The sequence below is a fragment of the Xenopus laevis genome, chromosome 4S (genome assembly GCF_017654675.1).
Source record: "Xenopus laevis strain J_2021 chromosome 4S, Xenopus_laevis_v10.1, whole genome shotgun sequence".
NCBI lineage: Eukaryota > Metazoa > Chordata > Amphibia > Anura > Pipidae > Xenopus > Xenopus laevis.
Window position 1 is genome coordinate 99,404,230 of NC_054378.1, and position 26,107 is coordinate 99,430,336.

Below are 26,107 nucleotides of genomic sequence, written 5' to 3' on the forward strand. Positions count from 1 at the left end.
GATGCCATTGATAATCCCAAAGCAATTGGTCTTAGTTGATAGTGGGGTTAAAGGAGAGGTGTTAATATTGTGTTTCCAAATTAGTCATTCAACAGCAAACATTACAATGATAACCTTAATGATAACAAGTGTCACCCACTAGGGCTCATTTATGATGGGAAGGCAAGTAATATCAAAATATCATTCATTCTTTGCTTCCTGCCTACAAAGTCATGCAACTTGTGAGCAATGCAATTTTAGCAGCCCTAATTACTGGCCTTGGACCTTATCCTCTAGAACACATTGCTTACATCAGAGATGTCCAACTGACAGTTGTAAGTGCAAGTAAACATTTAAACAGCTGTCATCTGAATTTACAGTCATATGAAAACATTTGGGAACCCCTCTCAGCCTGCATAATAATTTACTCCACTTTCAACAAAAAAGATAACAGTGGTATGTCTTTCATTTCCCAGGAACATCTGAGTACTGGGGTGTTTTCTGAACACCGATTTTTAGTAAAGCAGTATTCAGTTGTATGAAATTAAATCAAATGTGAAAAACTGGCTGTGAAAAAATTTGGGTACCCTTGTCATTTTTCTAATTTGAATGCATGTAACTGCTTAATGCTGATTACTGGCAACACCAAATTGTTTGGATTAGTTTATTAAGCCGTGAACTTCATAGGCAGATGTGTCCACTCACGAGAAAAGGTATTTAAGGTGGCCAATTGCAAGTTGTGCTTCTGTTTGACTCTCCTCTGAAGAGTGACAGCATGGGATTCTCAAAGCAACTCTCAAAAGATCTGAAAACAAAGATTGTTCAGTATCATAGTTTAGGGGAAGGCTATAAAAAGCTATCTCAGAGGTTTAAACTGTCAGTTTCAACTGTAAGGAATGTAATCAGGAAATGGAAGGCCACAGGCACAGTTGCTGTAAAACCCAGGCCCAGGTCTGGCAGGCCAAGAAAAATACAGGAGCGGCATATGCAGAGGATTGTGAGAATGGTTACAGACAACCCAAAGATCACCTCCAAAGATGATCTGTACATCGTTCTACAATTCAGCTCAATTTGCACAAAGAACATCTGTATGGCGGGGTGATGAGAAAGAAGCCCTTTCTGCACTCACACCACTATCAGAGTCGCTTGTTATATGCAAAAGCTCATTTAGACAAGCCACAGTCATTTGGTGCTTGGACTGATGAGACAAAAATGTAGTTATTTGGTCATAACAAAAAGCATTTTGCAAGGTGGAAGAAGAACACTGCATTCCAAGAAAAATACCTGCTACCTACTGTCAAATTTGGTGGAGGTCCCATCATGCGTTAGGCTGTGTGGCTAGTTCAGGGACTGGGGCCCTTGTTAAAGTCAAGGGTTAGATGAATTTAACCCAATATCAACAAATTCTTCAGGATAATGTTCAAGCATCAGTCACAAGGTTGAAGTTACGCAGGGGTTGGATATTCCAACAAGACAATGACCCTAAACACACTTGGAAATCTAAAGGCATTTATGCAGAGGGAGAAGTACAATATTCTGGAACGACCGACACAGTCCCCCAACTTGAATATCATCGAAAATCTATGGAATGATTTGAAACAGGCTTTTCTCGGCAACCATGAAATTTAACTGAACTGGAGAGAATGGTCAAAAATACCGCCATCCAGAATCCAGGCACTCATCAAATGCTATAGGAGGCGCCTAGAGGCTGTTACATTTGCAAAAGGAGGCTCAGCAAAGTATTGATGTAATATCTCTGTTGGGGTGCCCAAATTTATGCACCTGTCTAATTTTGTTATGATGCATATTTTCTGTTAATCTAATAAACTTTATGTCACTGCTGAAATACTACTGTTTCCATAAGGCATGTTATATATTAAAGGAAGTTGCTACTATGAAAGCGCAGCCAATGATAAACAAAAATCCAAAGAATTAAGAGGAGTTCCCAAACTTTTTCATATGACTGTAATTGCTGTTGTAATCTACCTTCTGGCAACTACAATTGCAGATTCTGTCCACTGTCACCAGGGAACCTGTCCAGTCAGTGTGCAGGTAACCCCAATGTAAGGAGAAGTTTGCTGCCAAATACTTTTAAAAAAAATAATCTGTAATTGATGTTGTGAGCAAGTAAAGATGACCTAACCTAAGGCTAAACACAGATGCCCAGGCCACACTGAGCATGTGCAGTGTCGCTGACTCTCCTGTCACCACTTTGAAGGCCTGGATCATTATGGCTATAAAGATAATAAATCTTTTGGTTTATGCAGTAAGCTCTGTATATAAATTATGGCATTTTTAGCCATGCGCGGTTTTATGGTTTAGTTCTCCTCTGATAACACCCACAGTGGTAGTGTATAAAAAAAGAAGAATGTGAAGAGAAGGGAAAGGAAAGGAATTAAGACAAGAGAAAAGAGCAAAGGGAAAATAAAATGAGACAAAATAGGAGTATGTACAAGGAGACCCAAGAGTAATGAGGAGAGCAGAATAAGAGCGTAAAGGATAATAGGAAGAGGTTTAAGAAAATACCAGTGGGTAAGGAACTCCAGAAGTTGGAAGAGGAAGTGCAAGAGTGAGGTAAAACTGAGAAATGGGAAAAGGGAAGTGAAAAGGGGTAATAAGAAAACCAAGAAGAATGGGAAAGCAGATTAGAGTGGAAGGGGAGAGAGCAAATTTAGAATATGAATGAAAAAATCAGTTGTGACTTGAAAAGAGGATACCCTACAATATATATATATATATATTTGTTAATTTCCCCTATGGTCTGAAATACCACATGGTGGGAAATCCCCTAGTGTGGCCAGCCAAGGGTTGGACCTAAATTGAAAGGAGAGGAGTGAGTGCTTTTCCCCCAATGCAGTGTGCCCTGGCATTCCTGGTTTGGCCTGTGGTGGATAGTGATGGGCGAATTTATTCGCCAGGCGCGAATTTGTGGCGAATTTGCGCGATTCGCCGCCAGCGAATAAATTCGCGAAACGCCCTCGCCAAAAATTCGCCGGCGTCAAAATGTTTTTTTTTTGAAAAAACGGACGCTGGCATCAAAAACGGGCACTGGCATCAAAAACGGGCGACATTTCGCGAATTTTTCGCCATTTCGTGAATTTCTCGAATTTTTCAGCAAAGCGAAACGGCGCAAATTCGCCTATCACTAGTGGTGGAATCTCTTCATATAGCTTAGTTGCCATGTGCTCATATTCATTGTTGCTTTCACTTTCACTGAGAACTGTGTGGAATTGGGGATACCGAGACCCTGATAAGATATACCTGGAGGTGGATTCCAGTGAGAGAGGCTTGGTGTACTTACTCCATGGATGGGTGTTGGAGCAGCCTGAAGATTTCCTGTGAGATAGCTGTGGGTGCCTGTTCCAGCTCTGTGTGAGCCCCTGGGTGAATTTGCTTGTGGGAGGGTAGCGAAAGGATCCAGCATGTGTCGTCCCCTGTTTGAGAAACAGGCTTTGTTTGTGTGCCTGCTACGTGGGAAACTACCTCTGTCCATCTGGAGAGGTATTTGGGCATGTAGCGCTACCTGGGGAAAGTTGGGTAAAAGGGACTGTAACTTTCTTTGTCCACCAGGATTGATGTGGGCCTTTACCTGGTGAGGATGTGCCAGGATGGGATTGCAAATGGTTCCCCAGGGTAGTGGGTCATTGATATGTGAATTGCATATTTAATTTGCACTTCTTATATATAGCTCCATTTCTTATACAGCACTTGGGGGCAGATTCACTAAACCTAACTTTTTTGATGAAAGTCCATTCAAGGTCCAGGCTCCATTGCATGGATCAGATTCTTTCGGATTCTTTCAGATATAACCACTTTTGTGGTTGGATAGAAACATGGAAAATTTTACCCTGGTCACAGTATTGCTTTCAACACACATCTTTCTTTATAGCAACTGTAGTTGAGCCTTAAAGGCTGCTGATTGGTTGCTGTGGGTGACTGTCCCAGGTACATCATTGCAAAGGCCTGTTGGTATTTTAGAGCTTGCTGCATTTTTCTCACAGTCACGTGTCTACTGATACTAATTCCAAGGTTCAGCTAAGTCTCAGGTTAGTTTTCTAGAATTGATTAGAATTGGGAAATCTGTATTATAGTTGCAACAATTCATTAGAAAAAATGAAAATGTAAATGTGTTTTCCATACGCATAAAACATCCTTGTTCTGCCAAAGGAGCTAGTACAGCAATAAATGACTAAACAGCAATGTGAATCTCTATACATAACCATTAAAATGCTGTAAAAATCTACTGTATATTTCTGTTTCTCGTTAATATGTATTCCTTTCATGTGCTCAGATGCTACTCGGTTGTATGCTGAGCCAATTGAGGTTGAATATTCATATTTTTCAGCTGTGAATCACCCCCTCTATTAACATGCAATTTGGCATTTCCACGGAGCAGTTACATGAAAAGATACAGTGAACCGTTGTTACATTTAATGAGCCTGCCCAAGATAATCTGCGGGGATAAGGTCAATAATTAAAAGCTACTCTGCTTTGAATTCCACTTACACACAAAATATGCTTTTACCTTCATCTCCTTTAACTGACTCGTGACACCTTGATCTTCTGAACTGAGTTCATCAGTCAGTACTGACGAGGACTTGTCAGAGGTTAAAGAAAAGGCCTCCATTTCTGCCAGCTGGACCTAAGCAAAACCATTATTAGTTATAGGGATTTGCCAGTTAACCCATTCAGACATTTCTCATGCCCTGCTTAGCCTACAATCGACCCCTTGACTGTTTAATCTGATAATCCTGCAGTTTGCAGAGTCCATACAACTCATAAGGATTTTAAAACTGTTGGTGTTGTATTAACCTGTATTAATCTAAACATATTGTTGTACCTATGTGACTTCAGTAACTAAAAACTGATCAATACAAACTGACTGCAGCTGCTTAGCTGCCAATTATGCCAACAGTTTCCAGATTTCTTCTCTGTTTTAGAATGTACATCATTAAAGAAAATAATAGTATTACATTAAAGGAAGATGAAGCCAGATCTGGCTAATTAAATTTTGCATTATCTCCATCTTCTGTCTTATTAAAACATGTATATAAAATAAAACAAAAGAAGGCTAACAATAGTTAAGCAGAAGGCAATATATTATTGCTGCATTCTTAAACAATTTCTCTGTAGCTATTGGCTGGTGGAGTTGTAGTCCTGGACACCATGTGGGTTTTACATAATAATAATCTAATTTTATCATGATCTAAAGCAATCTGTTATTGTTCACAAATACTACAACAGGAGCAAAATCTAATTAAAATTAGTTTGGAATGAATGTAAGTTATTTTGACTCATTTTTAGCCTCTAAAAACCTGCTTTTCAGGGTATAGGAGATGATGCCATCTACAGCTATGGGATCTTTTATCAGGAATGCTAATGGCCATGGATCAGATCAAGCCAGTGTCGGACTGGGGTGCCAGGGGCCCACCAGAAAAGCTTAGACCATGGGCCCATTCTCCAAACTCATTTTCTTCCACTTCTCACACAACCGTTTTATTTTCTTAGTACTTTTTCTTTACATGATATTCTCTATTTTCCATCTGGCCCCTTTGTTTCCAGACAAAATTGGGGAATGAACATGAAATTGTCACAAATGCTTAGAATCAGGAGGGCCCACTAACACCTGGGACCAACGGAAGTTTTCCTGGTATCCTGGTGGGCCGACACTGGATCAAGCTCCATGTCAACTCCATAGCCTTTTTTTGCCATAAGTCTGCAAACTGGCCCCATATATTTTTGTTTTACATTTTTATGGTTAGGCAGTAACATGGAAACTTTTTTTGGGTCTGTAATTTGGATCATCATACATAAATGTCTGCTAAAAATAATTAGCATATGGATTCATGCAGCTTAATTACAGCTTAGTAAAAAAGGATATTAAAAAAAAGAATTGTTTTTTTCAAAAGGACTCAATGAGAAATAGTATTTCTGCATTTATTTTGGATAATGTGTTTCTGGATCATAAATCCCATGTCGCAAAAACAATATGTTAGACATATGGGGTGTGGCAGTTTGGTGAAGGATTTATAGTGTAGAAGGAGGCATTAGACCTCATAAACTATTGGCCAATCCTAACAAAATACAGCACATTGCTATGTACCGGTATGGGATCTGTTATCCAGGAACCCATTATCCAGAAAGTTCCAAATTACGGAAAACGCATTTCCCATAGACTCCATTGTAATGAAATAATCTAAATTTTTTAAAAAGGATTTCCTTTTTCTCTGTAATAATAAAACAGTACCTTGTACTTGTTCCAAACTAAGATATAATTAATCCATACTGGAAGCAAAACCAGCCTATTGGGTTTACATGATTTTCTAGTAGACTTAAGGTCGGAGGATCCAAATTATGAAAAGATCCATTATCCAGAAACCCCCAGGTCTGAAGCATTTTGGATAAAAGGTCTCATACCTGTACTAAATTTGCTCCTTGAAAAAAGAATAATTCAGCATGTTAAGGCTTTGAAAAATATAAACACTAGAATATTATTTGTTATATTATTTTTAAAATGTATCATACACTATAGATTGTAAGCTCTGCAGGGCAGATTTGTCTGAAAATAAATAAATAAATTGATACATTTAATATATATATACACATTGCCTATTTGAACATGAATGTATGCTTAGGAAGGACCTGCAGGAATGTGGAGGCCTGGTAGTTACAATCACAAAAAATAAATCGGAGGTGTCTTTCTATGTTTACAACAAACCCTCACATGGTAATTTGAAAAAAATATAAATTAGTTAATTCAAAGTAATTAATTTCCTGTCACAGCTAAATGAACATTTTACAGTGTGTTAAAATATAGAAGTACAAATTATTATATAGGGTCACGGTAGATACACCTGAATAAGCATGCAAACAGCTATGAATCATTCATTTGGTATTGAGTATCATATAACCATATTTTGATGACTGATCTCTGAGTCTTATTGATAAAAATCATCTGATCATGTTGCACCTACTTAATAAAATGAAAGGAAATGGACTATATGTGGATCAATACTGAATCTTGTGCCTAAAACTGCTTCAATGCCATTTCTGTTTTATTATTATTTACATTATATTCAAGAGTCCTAAAACATTATGGGAGATTTGTCATGGAATATTCAATTTATATATATATATATATAAATAATACTTGTCTAAATTAGAAGTGTGTTCCTAGACAAAATAAAATCTACTTCCAGTTTAAGGTTTCATTATCATTATTCTAATATATAGTGCCACCTAAAACTGCTCACAGATTATTTTCACGTAGTTATTAAAATAGATATATATACTAGCAATAAGTACACATTAATGCATCTATGGTGCAATTCAAGTTCATACTGAAATTTGAAAAATGGCACACAACTATAATAGTGACACATGGTCTTGGATTTACCTCTTGTTTGTCGTGGTTGCACTTCTCACAGATGGCTGGTGAGGAGTAATGGTGGAAGACTGATCCAGATAAATTATCAATAATCGTTAATTCGCCTTCAAAGGAGTCCTTAATAATTAAGGAAACACTATCCAACCACAAATTCTCCTAAAGAAGGAACAGCGTTGGAAATTAAATATGCTCAAATGTATGGATCAATAAGATTATGATTAAATAATAAGATTAAACAAATAGAAATACTGACCTCTTTATGTTTAAATTAAGAATAAAAGATTTATGAGGTTAAAATAGCATCAATGGTTTTATTTGGCAGTGAGTTCAGTTTACTGGTAGTGTTAAAAAAAAAATATATTTTTAACAATATCCTTGAAGCTCCACTTTGCATATTCCATAATGTAAGAGTTCCTACTTTTGGGGACTCCTTTTGCACCCACCATGGCAGTAGGAATGCACCAAATGCGCTATTTTGGGATTCGAGCAAATCTTGAATCCTTCACATATTTAAGGTTCGGCCAAAAATGGAAACAAATGGGAACCATATACAAATTAGGGTTATGAAGAGTTTACTTCTTTGTTTGTGTGATGAAAAGTCACAAGGATTCGGCTGGGCCAGGTACTTGGATTTGAAACCGAATACTGCTGAAAAAAGGCAGAATCCTGGCCAAATGCAAAAATTAATCCTGGATTAGGTGCATCCCTAATAATAATAATCCCTAGTAATTAGGGACACTGTACTATAAAAACAGAAGGTGTAGTGGTCCTTCATCCTATCCTTTTACTTTTCACTTATGAAGGATTTCAAACATTTTTTCTGCTACAAACTCCGATCAAATCCGTTCGGATTCTTTACACTTATTTATTAATACGTTTTCCATAAAATTTGCTTTGCAGGAAAAGATTAGATTTTAGCAATTTTTTTGGATTTTTTTATCTGATTTTCACGCTTTTTTCAGAATTTTCAAATTTTGGGGGATTGCACCCAGCCCACATCAAAATATCATTGGGACTTCTCCCGTTGACTTATATGCAACCTCGACAGGTCTGAGATGCTGGATTTTCAGATTCAGACTTTTCCATCCTCTGGGTTTCATAAATTCCGAAAAGTTCTATTTTACAGTAAATCTATTATTATTATTATTATTATGATTATTATTATTATTAAGGCATGTGAAAAAGTAAATGGTATTATTATTATAATAGAAGGGGGTACTTGTTTGATGGTGTGTGTATGTACGTAAGTGTTAAGTTAAGAAACTACCTCTTCTAACTTTAAATATCTACATAACCATTCCATTGGGTCTTACCTGAGCAGGAGAAAAACACCTTAAGCTGCGATGACTTTCAGTGGCCGGTCTTCCTCCGCGTCCCCCATTATCTAACCCAGAAACTGGTGATGTTTGAGAACAAAGGCCATGAGCCAACTCCATTTCTATCTCTGCATCCAGCTCAGCGTCCTCCTGCGCTTCTTTATTGCTGTCATCCAGGTGTTTCATTAACACAGCCACTACTACGTTAATGAGCACAAACTGAGCTGTGAGCACAAAGCTCACAAAGTACAAAGGCGAGATGAACTGGAGGCTGCTCAAGCAACTGCGATCATCATTGGTGCATTCACGCAAAGTATCCTGCCAGGAGATTAGAAAAAGTTGACAGTGTAACAAATCAATCTGTTTGGCCTAATTACACATAAGGATAAAGTCAGATGTGGCTTTGTTAGCTGGTTGACTCTCACTGATGCCAGCAACTTAATCTGCTTTCAGCTGGGAAAGAACAATCATTCTCAAAAGGATCCTAGGGTAACCTCTGTTTGTGTAAAGGCCAATTAAATAGGGGACGGACTTTTGAAGAACCAAATGAATACACTGTGATTTGTAATTTTCAACATTGCAAAATAAATTTGAATGCTCACTTGCCACTACTATTATATCAATATTTTGAGAATGAAGTTTTAAATACCATGTAAATAGGTATCAAGATCAAGGATGTGTTCTGGAAGATTAGGAATGAATTGCTATTACTATTTTTCTTGGTGATTTATACTGAATTTGCTCCAGTACCCTTTATAACACACAGGATTATTTTAAAAATTGAGCAACCAGGCAATTTGTCTGCTCAACTTGACTGTCCATTTCTCAACACAAATCAAAAAAGTACTTTCTTTACTTTGTATGAAGAAAACTGAATTTTACTAGGCTGTAATTACTACTGTAATATATGTGTTTTATTTTACTAAATGTGCTACTGTACCTTCATTATTCCATTCCAGTTGTCCCCAGTAGAAACCTGAAAAAGAGTCAGGAAGGCCATTCCAAAATTCTCAAATGTGGCATGGCGACTCATTCCTTCACATGGGTGATCAGCATTGCAAACTGTGACATTGTTAAAATCAAGTTGAATAAGTGGGTCATGTAGCATTTCACATAAGGTTTAATCATATGTCCAGTTATACACACAAAATAAACGTACCAAGTTTCCCGAAAAGCTCCACTCCCAGAGCAGCATAGATGAAGAAGAGAAGCATGAAGAGCAGTCCCAAGTTTCCTACCTGAAACAAAACCACAGCTGCTATTTGAGACTAAAGAAGGATGACAGATGTTCGCAAGTATCACGAGAAAAGCTCTTATTAAATATATGACTGTTGCAAGAAAACAATATTTGTCCGATAAGACAGCAATGATGATTTATAATGGACAGTTATAAGATTATTTTAACTGATCATTTGGGTCAATTCAGGTGCTCCGAGATTGGATCTTAGTTCAGTTTTAGTGATGGGCGAATTGGTTCCGTTTCGGCAAAAAATGTAGTCAATGGATGTCAAAATTATTTTGACACGCATCGATTTTGATGCCCGCAGCAATTGTTATATGTGCGCCTATTTTGGGCAAATGCATTAAAGTCAATGGGCGTCTGAATAATTTTGACGCTTGACAATGTTATATTCTGACGAGCGCCCACATTTTTTTCGGCACAATGGATTTTTCGCTGGCAAATTTTTGCGGTTGTTTTGTGAATTTATTAGCTGACGAATTTGCGCCTGGCAAATTTATTTGCTACTCATCACTACTCATTTTATACATTTTTGGGGGGAACCAAAGTTATGCTGAGCATGTCTGAGTTGGTTGCAGATTTTTAGTGTAATTTGGATGAAATTGAGATAAGTTATTACATGAGAGCTATCCGTTGTTCAATAGTTAATATCACGATCACACTAAGGGACAGGTTTATGAATTTTCGAGAATGCATTTTCCCACAGTTTGAGAAAAAAGCACAGTTGCCAATATACTTAAATATTTTTTTTAAAGAAAAAAGAATGAGAAAATTGGCATGTAAAAATTCGGCAAGCTGCAGAGAGTCTTGAAAACTCAGAGAATTGTCTCTGCAACTTTCAAGTAACTATTTTCTTTTTTTGAAGCGCTTAATATTATATTGAAGTGGTAGTGAAAAAAACAAGCCGTGATTTTTGTTACAAATTTTGTATGCAATTGTATTTTTTTTAACTTGATAAAACTGCCTTCCAAATCTGGAAACCAGATTTTAGACATACCACAAACAAAACAATTGGGGCTCATTGATATACACACAAACTTGCACCATGACAACCAATCAAATGTCTGCTTTTGATGTTTAACCTGCAGTTGACTGGATAATGACAGCAACTGGTTGGTTGCTATGGGATGTTGCGCCTGTGCTAATTTTGTGTTTATAAATGAGCCCCATGACTGTTAAAGAACACACCTGTAAGGTATGGAATGCAAGTGAAATGTCAGAAAGGATGTGAGGTATAAGAATACAGAAGAGGTGAAGATCCAGCAGAAGGAAGGGAGGTAACCAGTGGAGTGGAAAATATTAACTGGAGCAGAAAGGAAGGAAAAGAAGAACAAAGTGGCATAGATGAATGAGAACAAGACAATCCTGAGGGAAATGAGCTTTATTCTAAATGACTGGCTTGTATCAATATCTAAGAAAGAATAACAATTGAAATATGTTAAAATATGACTCTGTCCCATGAACAGGCATTCAGAGGAATCAAAATCAATACATATGACAATTACCAATGTCAAGTAACCAAAACTTACTGTACACAAACAGATCCTATAAAAATATAGATATATACTATACATCTATAACAGGGCTGTTCAACTGGCAGCCCACGACCCTCCTCCTTGTGTGGTCCCCCACATGATAGTCTGCCAGCTGTGTCTGCTTACCATGTGTAAGCTTTAAGGGCAGAGACACACGTGAAGATTCAGGGTCAAATCGCCTCTTCTTCGGGCGACTAATCTCCCCCAACTGCCTTCCCGCCAGCTAGAATCTAAATCGTTGGCGGGATGGCACTCGGAGCGCTTCATTTTCCGAAGTCGCCTGCAGTTTCCTCGTGAGGCAACTTCGGGCGACTTTGGAAAACGAAGCACATCTCTCTGTGTAGATACATACACACAATCTGCAAACAGGGACACCTAAAGCATTTTAACTGCGGTAATTTGATTACTGGGCCCATCACAGTTTGTATGAATTACTGCTCATTTAACAGGAGGAACATATTTGTCATAGTTTCAGGAATTCATCTCCAACATTGCAGGTTTTTAAATGTGTGAAACATCTTGGAAATATAATCAAGCTGACAAATCATCATCTGTTGCCGTACGTGATGCTGCTGGGAATTAAGATAACAGCCACGCAGCTTCTCCAGCAATTAGCTACTTTAAGAGACCAATTGGTAAATGGAGCAGAGGGGGCCGGAGCAGAGATAGGTCTTTAAATTGGCAGAATAGCAGTTTGCACATATGGCCTCAGGAGAACCATCTAATGTATGAGCACCAATATGAAGTGAAAATAAGCCAGTCTGATGTAAGAACAGTAATCTGATTTGAAATCAATACTGCTGTTGTCTTTTTTTGTTCCTTTCCTAATGATCACCTGCCTAAGATTCATAGGAATGAGACTTGCTTGGGGCCAGCTCATCCATCAGGAGAATGACATAAATCTCATTACACCTTCTGTCAAACCTCCACCCCTTCAAATGAAATGCATCTGGAGTTTTCTTTCTCAATTATGCTCATTTGGGAAGTCCTGCTATCATAGGGAAAAATAAGATAGGGGTAGGGAAGTGATCGATAGCAGATGAAGAGAAAATATTGATCAAAGTGTTGGTGATACCAACAAGGAATCAGAACAGGAAGACACAGATGGAGCCAAAAGAACTGTGATGGAGTTAAATGAGGTCATTCATATAGCACATGTCTTTGGAGCAAAGACTAAACTGCCAGAAAGTCATTAGAAAACAAATGATGGAGAGGTGCTATTATGAGGAAATTAAGAAGTATCACCAAAGAATGAAATGTAATTTACAATGAAAGACATTATTCAAACTTGCCATGATAACAATAATAAAATGCAAAGAATGTAATTTGTTAAAGGATCCTGTAATGGGAAAATAGTCTTTACATCATTAGATTGTCACTCTAGTTTTCTGACACTGAAGCAGATTATGGCCTGCATAGAATATTCTCATTAGCATATAATGGGGAGCTGTCCCATTGCTTACACGGGCAGAGATGTTCTAAACAATAATAGCATATAAAATAGCGCTACACATTTTATATGTGCAGGCTTAAGACACACAGACTGATTGAGGCTTAACATTCTACAATATTTATTGAAAATATTCAATTTTGGCACTACAATAAATATTTTGGGGTGATAGGCCACAGTCAGTCCCTTTATTGCACAGCAGGAGATCACAGAGACACTGGCACTCAAAGGGTAAAAATGAGAACATGCCGCTAATGATTTTCTTGTGCTCAGTTGCCTTTACCTGCCATGTTTCTTACTTATTCCTCTCTGATTACATTTTGTTTCCTTCAGTCCTGGAATTACACAACCACCGCGAGCAGGCAGGAGCCATTTTGTGGATGCTGTTATTAAGACAAGTTGTGTATCACCTCACAATCTTCTGTATACACCAGAATTGGGGACCTAATGCCCGTACACAGTGCCTTACACACAGGCACGTTTCAGGGGCTGCTGCCGCCTGAGGCAGCAGCCCCAATGCCGCCCCTCCTCCTGCTCCGCTCTTCTAACTACCAGCGTCGGAGCGGGTGGAGGAGGGGCCGCATCGCTAGTGCAGTGAGCGCTATTGCGCTCGCTGCGCTAGAAGAGCCGAATTTCCGTTTTAAAAAACGGAAATTCGGCTCTTAAAGTTACCAGAGGCGGCTTTTTGCCGCCCCTGGTAACTGGCCGCTCCTTGCCACCTGAGGCAAGATTCTCACCTTGCCTCATGGCCGGAGCGGCCCTGCTTGACTGCCCCACCTCTATGTCTCAGGCATCGAGGCGGGGCAGTTAATATTAGTTTCGCAGCTCAGATATTTAAACACCTTTATAACAGGTATGGATGATTTCATGAGAAATAGAATTTTTAAAAAAATCTGATCCCATTATCTATATCATATATGTGTACCTTAATAATGTAATACTCCCACCCAAATCTTACATCTGACTGACCAACCCTCTGGCAAGATACTCAATTCCAGTTTAAAGGGGATAAGTGAAAGAAATAAGTGGTGAGGTGTTGATTTTAATAAGCAGCACATTGATTGGCGCAAACCATCAAATATGGGTGGTGATTTTTTTTAAATGACACAGTTGCTTAATTACAGCCACTCTTATTGTGGTGTCAGTATTAAATCAGCCATAGTCCTGCCTCTAGAAAACAACTAAGAGAGTTAATGTGATGTGCCAAAAAATATCCCTGACACTTTGTCTTCTCTTTGCACCTAAAATGGTTATGGCCTAATCCCTATAAATGAGTCGTACAGCACATCAAGGCTTAGTTTGTTTGACACCACCAATACCTGGATTGGTCTACAAAGTTAATGTGGATTGTAACAGGTCTTCACCCTATCCATTAAATCCACCAGTAGTGTCGGACTGGGATGTCAGGGGCCCAACAGAAAACCTTAGGCTGAGGGCCCACTTTCCAAATTTCCTCCTCTCCTCACTCAACCTCTTTATTCTCTTAGTGTCTTTCCTCTACATACTATACTCTTTTGTTCCATTATTAAGCCTATTTTTTCCTTACAACAAATAGAGAATGACCATGAAATATGACAAATGGTTAGAAGCAAGAGGCCCAATGACACCTGGGCTCACTGGTAGTTTTCCTGGTATCCCGGTGGGCCAGTCCCACACTGTTCACCAGTCACAGTGCACAAGCCATATAGTATTAGATGATCAATTCCTCCATTGTTCTGTTCCAAAATCTGCTTGATTTCTCTTGTCCAAGCATTATTTTTAAAAAATGGATTTACAGAGCTAATCGCCTGACACACATTTCGCCCGAGAGGGTTTTGTCAAAGGCTTTTGTAAAGCTAATCAGAAGTTCCTCTAGTAATTTTGCTGCCATTCTGCATGTCCAGGCCCTTGTATTTGATTATCACCTAAAAACATGCCAGAAAAGCTATTGGCTCATCTAAAGCAAGCAAACACTAGATGGAGGGATTCATTCTTCCATTACCTGAGGCAGAGCTTGTACCACAGTGTCCAATAGTGCCCTCATGCCCGTTGCCATTTTAAGCAGCTTCAGCACTGCAAGGGATAAGTAGAAAAATGAAAGTAAAAGGGTTATTTATCTGTGTGTTTATTAACATGTGTTCAATGCATGATTCCTTTAGTACCTGTAAGCTCTCTCATACCAAAGCCCAGCACTACATGAAATGATAATGTGCCACCTCCTAAATCTCCTAATAATGATATTGATTATTAACTGAAAAAAAGGCTTTATTACCCCTGGTGATGCGCAGCACCCTCATGATGCGAATAATGGTGGGATTGATGGGCAAAGCAGCATTTATTTCGATTTCTTCTAAAATGATCCCCATCACAGACAGGAGCACAATGGCCAGGTCCAGTTGGTTCCACCTTTGTTATAAAAACAAACAGCAAATCAACTATTTATATATGTATACATATAGTGAAATCTCAATTAAACAGTTAAGCTCATACATTTGCCAGACTTTTTAAAAATGGTTTTCATTATACCTAAGAGATCTTTAAAAGAATAAGGTTGTTTTCCCCTAAACATTATTCATTATTTCTAATTATATCATAGATTGAAACAGAGGGGGTTATTTACAATAAGAGATTTTGTGATTTATTAAACCCAGATGGTGTTAAAATTCCAAATAAAAAAGTACTCCATCTCAAACCTGCCGAGATCATGTAGAAGTCAACGGCAGATCTACAATTTACAATTGGAAGATATCCTGATCCAGAGATTTCATGGTTTTCGTCCAAAAAAGTCAGTTGTCGGGCGGCAAATCCGGAGAAATCATATTTTGGTTTTTTTTACGATTATATCGAGTATTCTGATTTTTTTACAATTTTATCCAGTTTTTTCCTGCACCACATTTTTGGTGAAAATATATGATAGATACGGTAAAAAAAGTATGCAAGAGTTTGGTCGAAGTTGTTTTAGCAAAATACTGAAAAATTGTGGGATTTTAGTAAATAACCCCCATTCACCAGTAGCTGCAGAGCACACAGAATAATAGATAGCACATTAAGATTAAGCAGGTCCATCATGGAATGGTTATTCATATGTTTTATCACTGTATTTTACAGGGGAAGAAGCAGGGCTCCTTATGGCAGGGGCCTACCATGACTTGTCCCTGGCTCCAGGTGGACCAGTCCAACTCATAATTCTTAATTTCTTATAATTACTGTTAACTACTGTAACTCCGCAAAAATCCATGCTAATTCCAAATCAATTCTTTTGGATATGTTATTGTTTAAATACGCTTTAGTAGATTTTAGGCGTGGTGCAAATTATGAATACCCTGTTATGTAAAATATCCAACAGAGGCCATTCAGGTCTATATATCTCTTTTTATGGAATGAATGGCAATATTCCTGAAGTACAGCATTTATTTATGGGTATTATGTATTATATGTGTATTTGTGGGAGGGTGGATGAGGTTGATGCAGCAGTTGGATTTCTTTCTCCAGCAAAATGCAGAGCATATACAGATTGGCATTATGGTACATACTGTTAGTTTGCAAAGCACTGATGTTCTGTGCGATATACTGGCAGAATGTGTGCGTGAAAGCGATGCTCTGGTGCTCAAGGGTTCCTTTCAGAAGTTGAATGAATACAAATGTGCTTATCAGAGGGGATTTTCCTTTGTCACAAGGGAGTCAGTATGAGAAGTAACTATCGGCCAATTCTTACACACAGCGAGGCAAGACCATCAAAAAGGCCTGTGGCACTTCACTCCGCAGCAATCCCCATGTAAGCAGCTCAGCTAATTACACTGTTCACTGGGGTAGGGGCAGCATTAATGAAGTCTGAATGAATTCTTGTCTAATATCCCTTGTACGCCCCACAGATCAGGATCACAAATAGTTCCCGATTAATTACAGTATTTTCAATATATCCCTGCAACAGGACTAGCAATACAGCACCATAGTCAGGTACCAGAGGAATCACTATTTGCTGTCAATACTGTCAGTACAAGCTGTGCCTTAACTGATCATTGTACAGTAATAAATTGCACAGGACATAATAAAGTAAAAGTTTGACCATAAGAAAACTTATGGATTCATTTATCCTGGATGGCAGGGAATCTCAAAATGTTTTCTAATAAACTTTATCATATAGCCCTGTGGCTAAATGAATTATTATACAAGTGCAGTGAGCAAAGTGCAATTTGGAGAGCATTCCCCATGTTTTTTCCCCATAATGCAAAAGGTTTTTCCTTGCCAGAATCCAGCATTTTTGTTGTGGTCGCAACAGGGCAATTGTTTGGCACCAGAACCAACTGCGGCCGATGTGTAAAAAAAAACACAATTGTGTGTGTGTACATTAACTCAAATCAGGCACAATTCCACTGAAAGTTTTCAGTTTGGTGACATTTCTGGTGTTTGGCGTGAGTGTGCACTCAATTGTTTAGATGCAAATGTACTGCAGCTATTGACGCAGGGCACAAAGGGATGCCTGGAGCTAACTCTTGGTTCTGTATCAGAATGGGAGGCAGGAAGGCTTGATCAGCACCATGTGCAACTATATAGGAGTGATAAGAGCAAATTTAACACAAGTACTGGGACCTGTTATCCAGAATGCTCGGGACCTAGGTTTTTCCGGAAAATGTATCTTTCCTTAATTTGGATCTTCATACCTTAAGTCTTCTAGGAAATCATGTAAACATTAAATTAACCCAAATAGGCTGGTTTTGCTTCCAATAAGGATTAATTATATCTTAATTGGGATCAAATACAAGCTACTGTTTTATTATTACAGAGAAAAAGGAAATCTTTTTTTTTAAATTTGAATTATTTGGATAAAATGGAGCCTATGGGAGACGGACTTTCCGTAAGTCTGACCTTTCTGGATATTGGGGTTCCTGATGATGGATCCCATACCTGTACCTTTAATGAATGGGTCATACATAACCCCTATATTTTTTAAACTTGAAAGTGTTTGGTATTGGCTGCATTAGCATCCTAAATTACTCTTTAAGCTGGGGTTGGATTTACTCTGCCCAGCAGCCACCCTAACCTTTAGCTGGGAGGTCACAGTTTTACTCATCTATGGTAAACAAGAGCAGTATATATTAAATAATTACATGTACATCAGGTCATAACAGAGACCTAGGGCTTACATGACATACTGAGGAATGTACAAGTGTACCTTTGCCAGGATTCTAGTTTTAGCCTATAATTAATATACAGTATATAAATACATATTTACATATTTTGGAAACTTTTTCATAGACATTATGGTTTGAACTCGATGGACTTTGCTCTTTTTTCAGCCTCAGTAGCTTTCGTATTCTAAAGGGTTACAGTTTGCCTTGGTGTCAGTACAACTATTCCTGTACATCCATTAATAGCTTGACTTTCTCCACCTCCCCAATAGGTCTAATTAGGCTGAACCGGAGACTGTATCTGACTCACATGGAAAAGGGTGTGGATCTAGTTCTTCTGCTTATGTAACAAATTGTCTAATCAACATTTGTGCTTTGTTAAGACTTAAGACTGCGATACTGGTACAAACAGTTGTAGATGTTTGCTTTAAAAGGGAATCTGCTGTGTGCTAAATCAAAAAGTAAGTGGATTTTATATGGTAGATCTGGTGAATTAATATTGGTTCCTCTACTACAGCATTCAGATTTCTGTGCCTTTTTAGATCTTTTAAAACCTTTGGTGTGTCAACATGAAAAGTTGAATGACCAGCAACTTGGCAAATACTAGATTTGGTTATTTCTACTTGTTTTTTAAGAAGTAGGTTGAGCTCTACTCTTGGGATAGTATTTGTTTTTATTTATTCTGCAAAATCTTCATGTATAATTTTAAAATACTGTTCTAGGATTCCTGCATAGGCTCTTTTCTTGCTCATGTTTACATATGACCTGTCGCTAAGGGAAAAGAAGAGTATAACAGTATTCTGTAGATAAGGAACTGGGTCACCTTTACTATTGGACGGCTGAGAGCTGATATTCCTGTCTTCAAGTTTAAGCAGTTCAGTGAGGTGGGAGGTTGGGAGGGACTCAGAGAGGTGGGAGGTTGTAGGAGGACTCAGAGATTGGAATGAAATTTCCAGGGCAATTACAGACTATAATGAAGTGCAAGTAACTATGCATTTGCCTTAGCTTTCCATTTGCTCTGATTTTACGCTTTAGAATTTTCACTCTGTGTGATATTCCTCCTTCACGCCTTTAACCCAGGATTGTTGGATAAACCTCCAAATTATTTGAAACCTCTTTACTTTCAAAGTGATGTATACATTTTAAAAGTATCCTATGTCTGTTAGCTGCACATGTATTATGTATTGCCTACTTGCCTGTCCTTGAAGAAACGTCTAAATCCAAAGGCCACCAGCTTCAGCACGGCTTCAAGTACAAAGACTGTAGTAAACATGTAGTTACAGTACTTTAGAGCAATTTCAAGAGACTACAAAACAATGAAGACAAAACAGAGAATTAAAGATATGAACCAATAGCTCAGTACACTGTACGTGGCCTTATTCTGTCTTATGAATGCTTGCAATAAAAACTCTACAAGATGAGTCAGAAATACTTATCACTAAAGCTAGAAAATGTTGAACATTAAAAAAAAAGAGAATCAAGGATAAAAGCAACTGCTTAGTAATTCTATTAGCTTACATATATTATGTACTGATGTATGGTACACTCATAAGACAAAAGGCTTTTAAGTTTCTAGATGAAACGTATGTCTCAGTCAGTAGGCTGTCAGGGCAACAGTTCATTGAAAATGCCAAATAAATGCCAGTTGAAAGCAATACTTTAAGCACACATCCCAATCTCTTTAATGCTGCAGCTCCGGTGCTCACTCTACTGAAGTAGCAAACCCATGTGCTGTCTTGTGGATCTTTAATGAAAAAATACTCCAGCAAACCCAAGTAGCATTTTTTGAATAATAATCAACAAGGAATCTTAAGGCCCATTATTGGGCATAGAGTAGACCAAAGAAGACCATGGGGCAGATTCACTCAAGGGCGAAGTGTCTGTTGCTGGAGACAATTCAACAGAAATCTAATCTGCAGGGACATCACCAATTCACTAACAGGCGTAGAGAACAATTCATTTGTGTACGAGACTGACGCTGTCGTTCGTTCGCATCCTATCAACAGGCGACTTTTCACTAACATGCGAATTTTACTGTATGTTACCTCTTTCGCCAGAGTTTACTGCGCCACCTCAGACCAGAACAACTGATAAAACTAAGTTACATCTTCCTCAATCTTATGTCAGTGACATCATATCCTGTATGCCGGAAATGCCTTAAAGTTGTAAAAAACACTGGCGACTTTGCTTTTTTTAAAGCGGAATTGCCTTCAAAAGTCCGAACTCTTAAAGATTTCTGTGTGAACAATTTTTTTAAAACTAATTTGAGGGGCATGCCACATTTGTTTAGGGGTGGGCTCATGTCTAGGGCATTAGCGGATCTCTTCTGTCTTTATTATGGCTCATTGGACATGTGTTTGAAAAAGTGGCCACTTCAAGCATTTGCACCAACATTACTAATAAAGACGTCCATACAACTTTTAGGTACCCGCCCTATTCAACCTAAGCACTAGAGTGGTAGTGACGTTTCGCTAGGAAAAAATTAATGTTAGCGAAAATTCGCTATGAAATGCTCACCCAGCCGAAGTAATGCTAGCGGAAATTCACAGGCGTTCAGCTGCTGAGATGCAACTTTGAGATGCAACTTTGCATTCTAGTGAATTAGCTTAGTGGTAACGAATTTCCGCCTTTAGCAATATGACAGAACTAAAATCCAAAGTAGATACTAAGATGGTAATGTAAACAGAGCTGCTAAATCACAATCGGACATGATCAAACATGGATGTTTTGTGCAGCTTTGTCATTTTTCCGCTTTCTTCTATATTTAAAGGAACAGTAACACCAAAAAATGTAAATGTCTTAACCAAAGGAAAATACAATGCCCTGCACTGGTGCATTTGCTAAAGAAAAACTACTATCGTTGATATAAACAAGCTGCTGTGTAGCCATGGGGGCAGCCACTTAAAGCTGAAAAAGGAAAAAAGGCACAGGATACACAACAGTTAACATAATCTCTGTAGTATACAATGGGATTCTTCAGAATTTATCTATATGCTGTGTATCCTGTGCTTGAATGGCTGCCCCCATGGCTACACAGCAGCTTGTTTATATAAACTATAGTAGTACTTCTAAAGTAAACACACCTGTTGCAACAGTAAATTGTCATTCCTTTAAAGCACTTTCATTTATTGGTGTTACTGTTCCTATGGTTTTCCTTAAAAAGGAAGCATTACATTTAATTTACAATCATGCCTGGATTTCTATGATAAAGGTCAAGGAAACTGTAATTCACTGGGAGGTGCTTAGTCCACATGTTCAACTCTCAGTGAAAAACAGTTTCATAATTGTCATTCCTATTAATATCACTTAGGTTGAATAACTGATAGATAATAGCTGTAACATCAAAGCATCAATTAAGACAGTCTGGGAAATAGATTTATGTTACTCTTATAATCCAGTTTTATATTCATTTTACATTTGTGCATAAAAATGTCATACTTGTATCTGCCTGTTTTTTTCCCCATGACTGACCTGATTTTTAAATGTCATTTATGTAAAGGTTGGAAGGGTAATTATTGGACATTACATAGTTTTATCTTAATATTTACAAAAAGCAAGTATGATGTAAAATGGTGCTAATGTATCATAGACTGAATCGTCTCTTAACCATTTTAGTAAAATACTTGCAGTTAAAGCTTAGCCTGCTCTAGCCTTCAAATGACTTGTTTGTGTTTTTTTCTTTACCAAGATGATAGAAAATACCCCAGTTTTATCCAAGGGAGTTACATATGTTGGGGATAAGGGTTATAGCGTATTCTATGCTAGTGGTTTCATCTGCTGACATTTCAACCCAGCACTGACATTTCAACTTTCCATTCACTTGAAAGTTCTACATGTGGCAATGCAGGGGACTGGAGCTTTTTAGTCCAAATGGGCTAAAATGTATCCCTTTTGAATTTTGACAATTTGTTGAAATTACAGAGAAATGGCAGAGAAAATGTACCATATGTCAACAGTGATCCAAGTTGCAAATCCTGCAATTTCTAAGTAAAACCACACATTTGTATGAATTCAGCACGCATAAATATTTACATCATATTTATCCATTTGGATAATCGATGAAAGGCACTCTGTGGAGAGAAGGTCCTTTGGTGTGTACATAACTGCTGTTTAGGGTATTGATATCATATAAACAAAATCAATTGACATACCCTTGGTTGACTATAGTGCTCCAAGGACATTGTGATAACGTTAAGGCAAATGATGATTGTAATGAAAATATCCAAGTAGTGGCTGGTGCACATTGAATGAATAAGAAGGCGAGCAGGACAATAGGTGGCATAGTACGGTAAACGCTGGGCTTCTGTAACAACAGAATCAAGAGAGGCTTTAAGGACAAAGGTAAGGAGAAAAAGATTAATAAGGAAGAAAGATAAGCAGATAATGTCAAATAGAAAAAGAAGAAAGATACAACTACCATTGTGAAAAGTATTTTATAGAAGCCTGTAATTCACATTACAGTGAGCAAAACACAAAGAAAACACAGGCTAATAGGGGTTAAAAAGTCAGACATGGCCCAGTCCACTGCTAATAATCAGGCGGCACATAAACAATTAACCGTAAAAAACATAGACATGTAAACAAATATGTACTGGATTTTCTGAGCCCTCCAGCAACGAAAGCCACTGTGAATGAACCTAAGTATGTCTTTCAGTTGAAGACTGTCATTTATGGAAATTATAAACTACAGCCTAAATGGCACTGGTGTATTATGAAGATAAATAATACACAGCACATCAGGGTTTTCAGTAGCTCAAGCTGCTGTGGAACAAAAAAAATCACAATTCAGCCTGCAGAGGAAATGCCAATAATAAAACAGGCAAATAAACACATCAGACTTGCAGACAGGGGTGCTGCCCAGGGTTTTTTTTGTTCAAAAAACAAATATGTTTAAATGATGGGAGCAAACAAAATAACTTAATGCTGCTATATTTTGTTGTAATATAACAACTAGTGGAATCTGTGGATTCGGGCATAAAAGTGTAGAAACTTGAATCCAAATTTACTATCGCAAGTGAAAAGCACTAGTTCAGACTCAAATCCAAATGCATATTTTTTGCAATTCATACAGGTACTTGACCTGTACAAGCTCCTTTGTTACGTTCAGCCAGCACTTACGCTATGGGACAATTCTAGTAGAATTTTCCAAACCTGAATGTTTGAATGTTTGCATGATTCAAAAAAACCTCCAATGAGAAAATTCAACAACTTAAACCTGCATTAAACTGAGCTGGTATAATGTGATTTTCATAGCATTCTGTTTTCTTTCTGAGACTATATGCTATCATGGATCTCTGGTTCAAGTTTTTCCAGAGATATGGTATAAAAAACTTGATTGAATTTAACTGTAACTTTTTTTGCAAGTTAAAAAAAAAAAAACATTGAATATGAAATTGGATAAATTGGCTTTTCTATTTCTGGGGTAAAATTATAAATTTAGGGTAAAAACATTTTGTGTCCAAAAATTGCACTTTTCATAATGCATTTAATTTGTAAATGATGGTTTGTGCCCTTTTTTGTGGCAGACTTCTGCTCAGTTTTTTGAAAAATGTAAAAGTGAACAAGCCCTAAGCAGACTGTTGGAATTGGACAGGTGGAAACCCTACTTGCAGACAGTCACACAACATACAAGATCCTTTTTCGTTTGTCAAGCTTTCTTGTCTCCCCCTTCTCTAGAGTTCAATTTAAAGGAAAACTATACCCCCCTAACAATGTAGGTCTCTATAAAAATATATTGCATAATACAGCTCATATGTAAAAACGCTACTTCATGTAAAAAAAAAACATTTTCATAATAATATATTTTTTTAGTAGTATGTGCCATTGGGTAATCATAAATAGAAAATTGCCATTTTAAAAAATAAGGCCGCCCCTGGGATCCTACAATCCATGTTGCACACAAACAAAGCAAACAAACCATACATGTTAGGTCACATGAACCAATTAACAGACAAAGTCTTTTGCTTCCACCTTTCTTCCTGTTACAGTTAGAGCTGCAGTATTTCTGGTCAGGTGATCTCTGAGGCAGCACAGAGAATATCACAAAATGGTGGTTCAAGGCAAGAGATGTAAACGGGCAATATTTACTATATACCAGTTTAGTAAGATTCTTTAATAGGCCACTTACAGGTAATTTGAAATAATCTGTTGCTTAAGTATTAATTAAGGGGGTATAGTTTTCCTTTAAGGATTTTCTTCTCTGATCTTACAACTTGGAGAAGATATTTGGTAGCCTAACAATTTGTTTGCAGTGCTCCAATGTTTTTAGAGATCATTTGTATCCATGCATTGTACTATACTGTATAATTAATATTGAAAAAATATTGAGAATGATTGACCATGATTGGATTAATGTATTAATCAATTTCTCCCTGTTCCTTGCTCTCAGCATTGAGATTTAGAGGGCACATTATACATAATGTTAGGGGAGTCAAAAAGTAAACTTCCATTTCTGATGGGTTATGAGTTCTTCATCCCAGCTAAAAAGCAACATACAGTCCCTAATATATGCAACACTAAAATAAATCTTCTTTCTAAGTGGAGTACTGAAGGGAGGAGGAAGAAATTAGGAAGACATATCTCCTACGAACCGACCAAACACTTAGGCTTTCTCTTACTCCTTCGTTTTTTCTCCAGGCGTCGCAATCGTTTTTCTTCTCGTCTTCGAGCCTCCTCTGCTTCCTGGTTCTGCCGACATTTGTGAAAGTTCTCTACCACGACACCCACAAACATGTTCAGTACAAAGAAACTGACAATCAGCAGGAACGAGATAAAGTACAGCAACATCCATGGATTGTGATTGGTCACTGGCTGGAATAAAAACAACCCCTTTTAAGTTGGATAGCAGAAGACTTTCAATAGCCTACTTTGAATCTTTTGGGCTTTCATCAAATGTTTGGGGTTACTTTCTTAATAACACCTTTAGCTTACAGAAACTACAATAACATTACTTTCTTTCTGTTCAAGTAATACTATATGAAAGGTGAAACTCAACTTTGTGAAGAATATATCTCCTATATACTCTCTAAATGGGGACCACAGTCTGTACCTGCAAAGTGCATAATTCATCCCTTTAACTAGATTATGTTTTTAGCTGTGATTGTGTGATTACTACATTTGTACAAGCTTGATTGGTTTCTACCATAAGGACCAGAAGTTCTTAACTAGTCTTAAGGCTTCCTATAAAGTGATCTCACGCAGCAAGAAGAATTAATCTTTGCGATGGAAGACTGGCAATTACACAAAGTGTATTCTAGATGTGCTGCATAATCTCAAAGTGTGTGTCCTGGTTTTCAGATTGTTGTACCTGTTGGTCCACTGCTACAGCATCTAGTCCATTATACATTATGTTAACCCATCCATCTTTTGATGCCAAGACAAAAAGTGACATTAACGCCTGAAATAAGAAAAATATGATGTTGTATTCTATTTTGCATACAAGTATCTGCGATGCTTGTCAGACGGAATAAACAATTTTGTTAATTGGTTGCAAGCAATTACCTGTCCCAGGTTATCAAAATTGTATTTATGATGCACCCATTTGTAATTGGCCGCCTCACAGTCTGACTTATTGGTGACATTTCGAACATCCACACCAAGGCAGTAGAAAAATTTACCCTTAAAAAGCTGCAATGAGTAAGAAAAGAATAACAGTAAAAGCGCATTATTCATAATGACACGGTATCATTTTCTTCTTAGGTTTAGCTGTGAGAATGCAAAAATCAGCCATGCTTATTGTCATGCAAATGTGGCTACGCATACAGCATATCAAATGCACGCTGGTTCGTTGCATATCTGAATCTGGCACATGTGAAACTGTCCTTCTCTAAAAGCAATTCTGTGTGTATCTTAACATACCAGTTCAGGTTTATTATAATCCTAAAGCACTGAAATTAATCTGCATACACAAGATTTACGGGCCTATAGATGCAACATGTTTTATGTTGATTACATGCACTTATGCACAAATAAGCACATATGTGTATATACGTATCTTGAGATTCTATGCATTTTATATACTTCTTATGAAAGCAATTACGTATACATTTACAGTTGGATGGTAGCCACTCTGGCTGTTGATGTGGTAATGGTC

At 37.7% G+C, this 26,107-nt stretch overlaps 1 protein-coding gene across 2 annotated transcripts in view; it reads right to left on the reverse strand.

Moving 5' to 3' along the window:
* The window catches only part of cacna1i.S (calcium channel, voltage-dependent, T type, alpha 1I subunit S homeolog), a 359,329-nt gene that overhangs the window by 11,759 nt on the left and 321,463 nt on the right, over positions 1-26,107 (reverse strand). Inside the window, exons 23-34 of one of the 2 annotated variants that reach the window (XM_018259873.2) lie at positions 25,516-25,641; positions 25,322-25,411; positions 24,633-24,825; positions 22,167-22,318; positions 19,212-19,321; positions 15,159-15,292; positions 14,889-14,959; positions 9,842-9,920; positions 9,623-9,744; positions 8,680-9,000; positions 7,376-7,522; positions 4,505-4,621 (exon numbers count right to left, since the gene is read on the reverse strand). In XM_018259873.2, coding sequence (XP_018115362.2) covers positions 4,505-4,621; positions 7,376-7,522; positions 8,680-9,000; positions 9,623-9,744; positions 9,842-9,920; positions 14,889-14,959; positions 15,159-15,292; positions 19,212-19,321; positions 22,167-22,318; positions 24,633-24,825; positions 25,322-25,411; positions 25,516-25,641 — 1,662 coding nt within the window. The remainder of the gene's footprint in view (positions 1-4,504; positions 4,622-7,375; positions 7,523-8,679; positions 9,001-9,622; positions 9,745-9,841; positions 9,921-14,888; positions 14,960-15,158; positions 15,293-19,211; positions 19,322-22,166; positions 22,319-24,632; positions 24,826-25,321; positions 25,412-25,515; positions 25,642-26,107) is intronic. The other variant, XM_041561633.1, reaches the window with a different exon arrangement.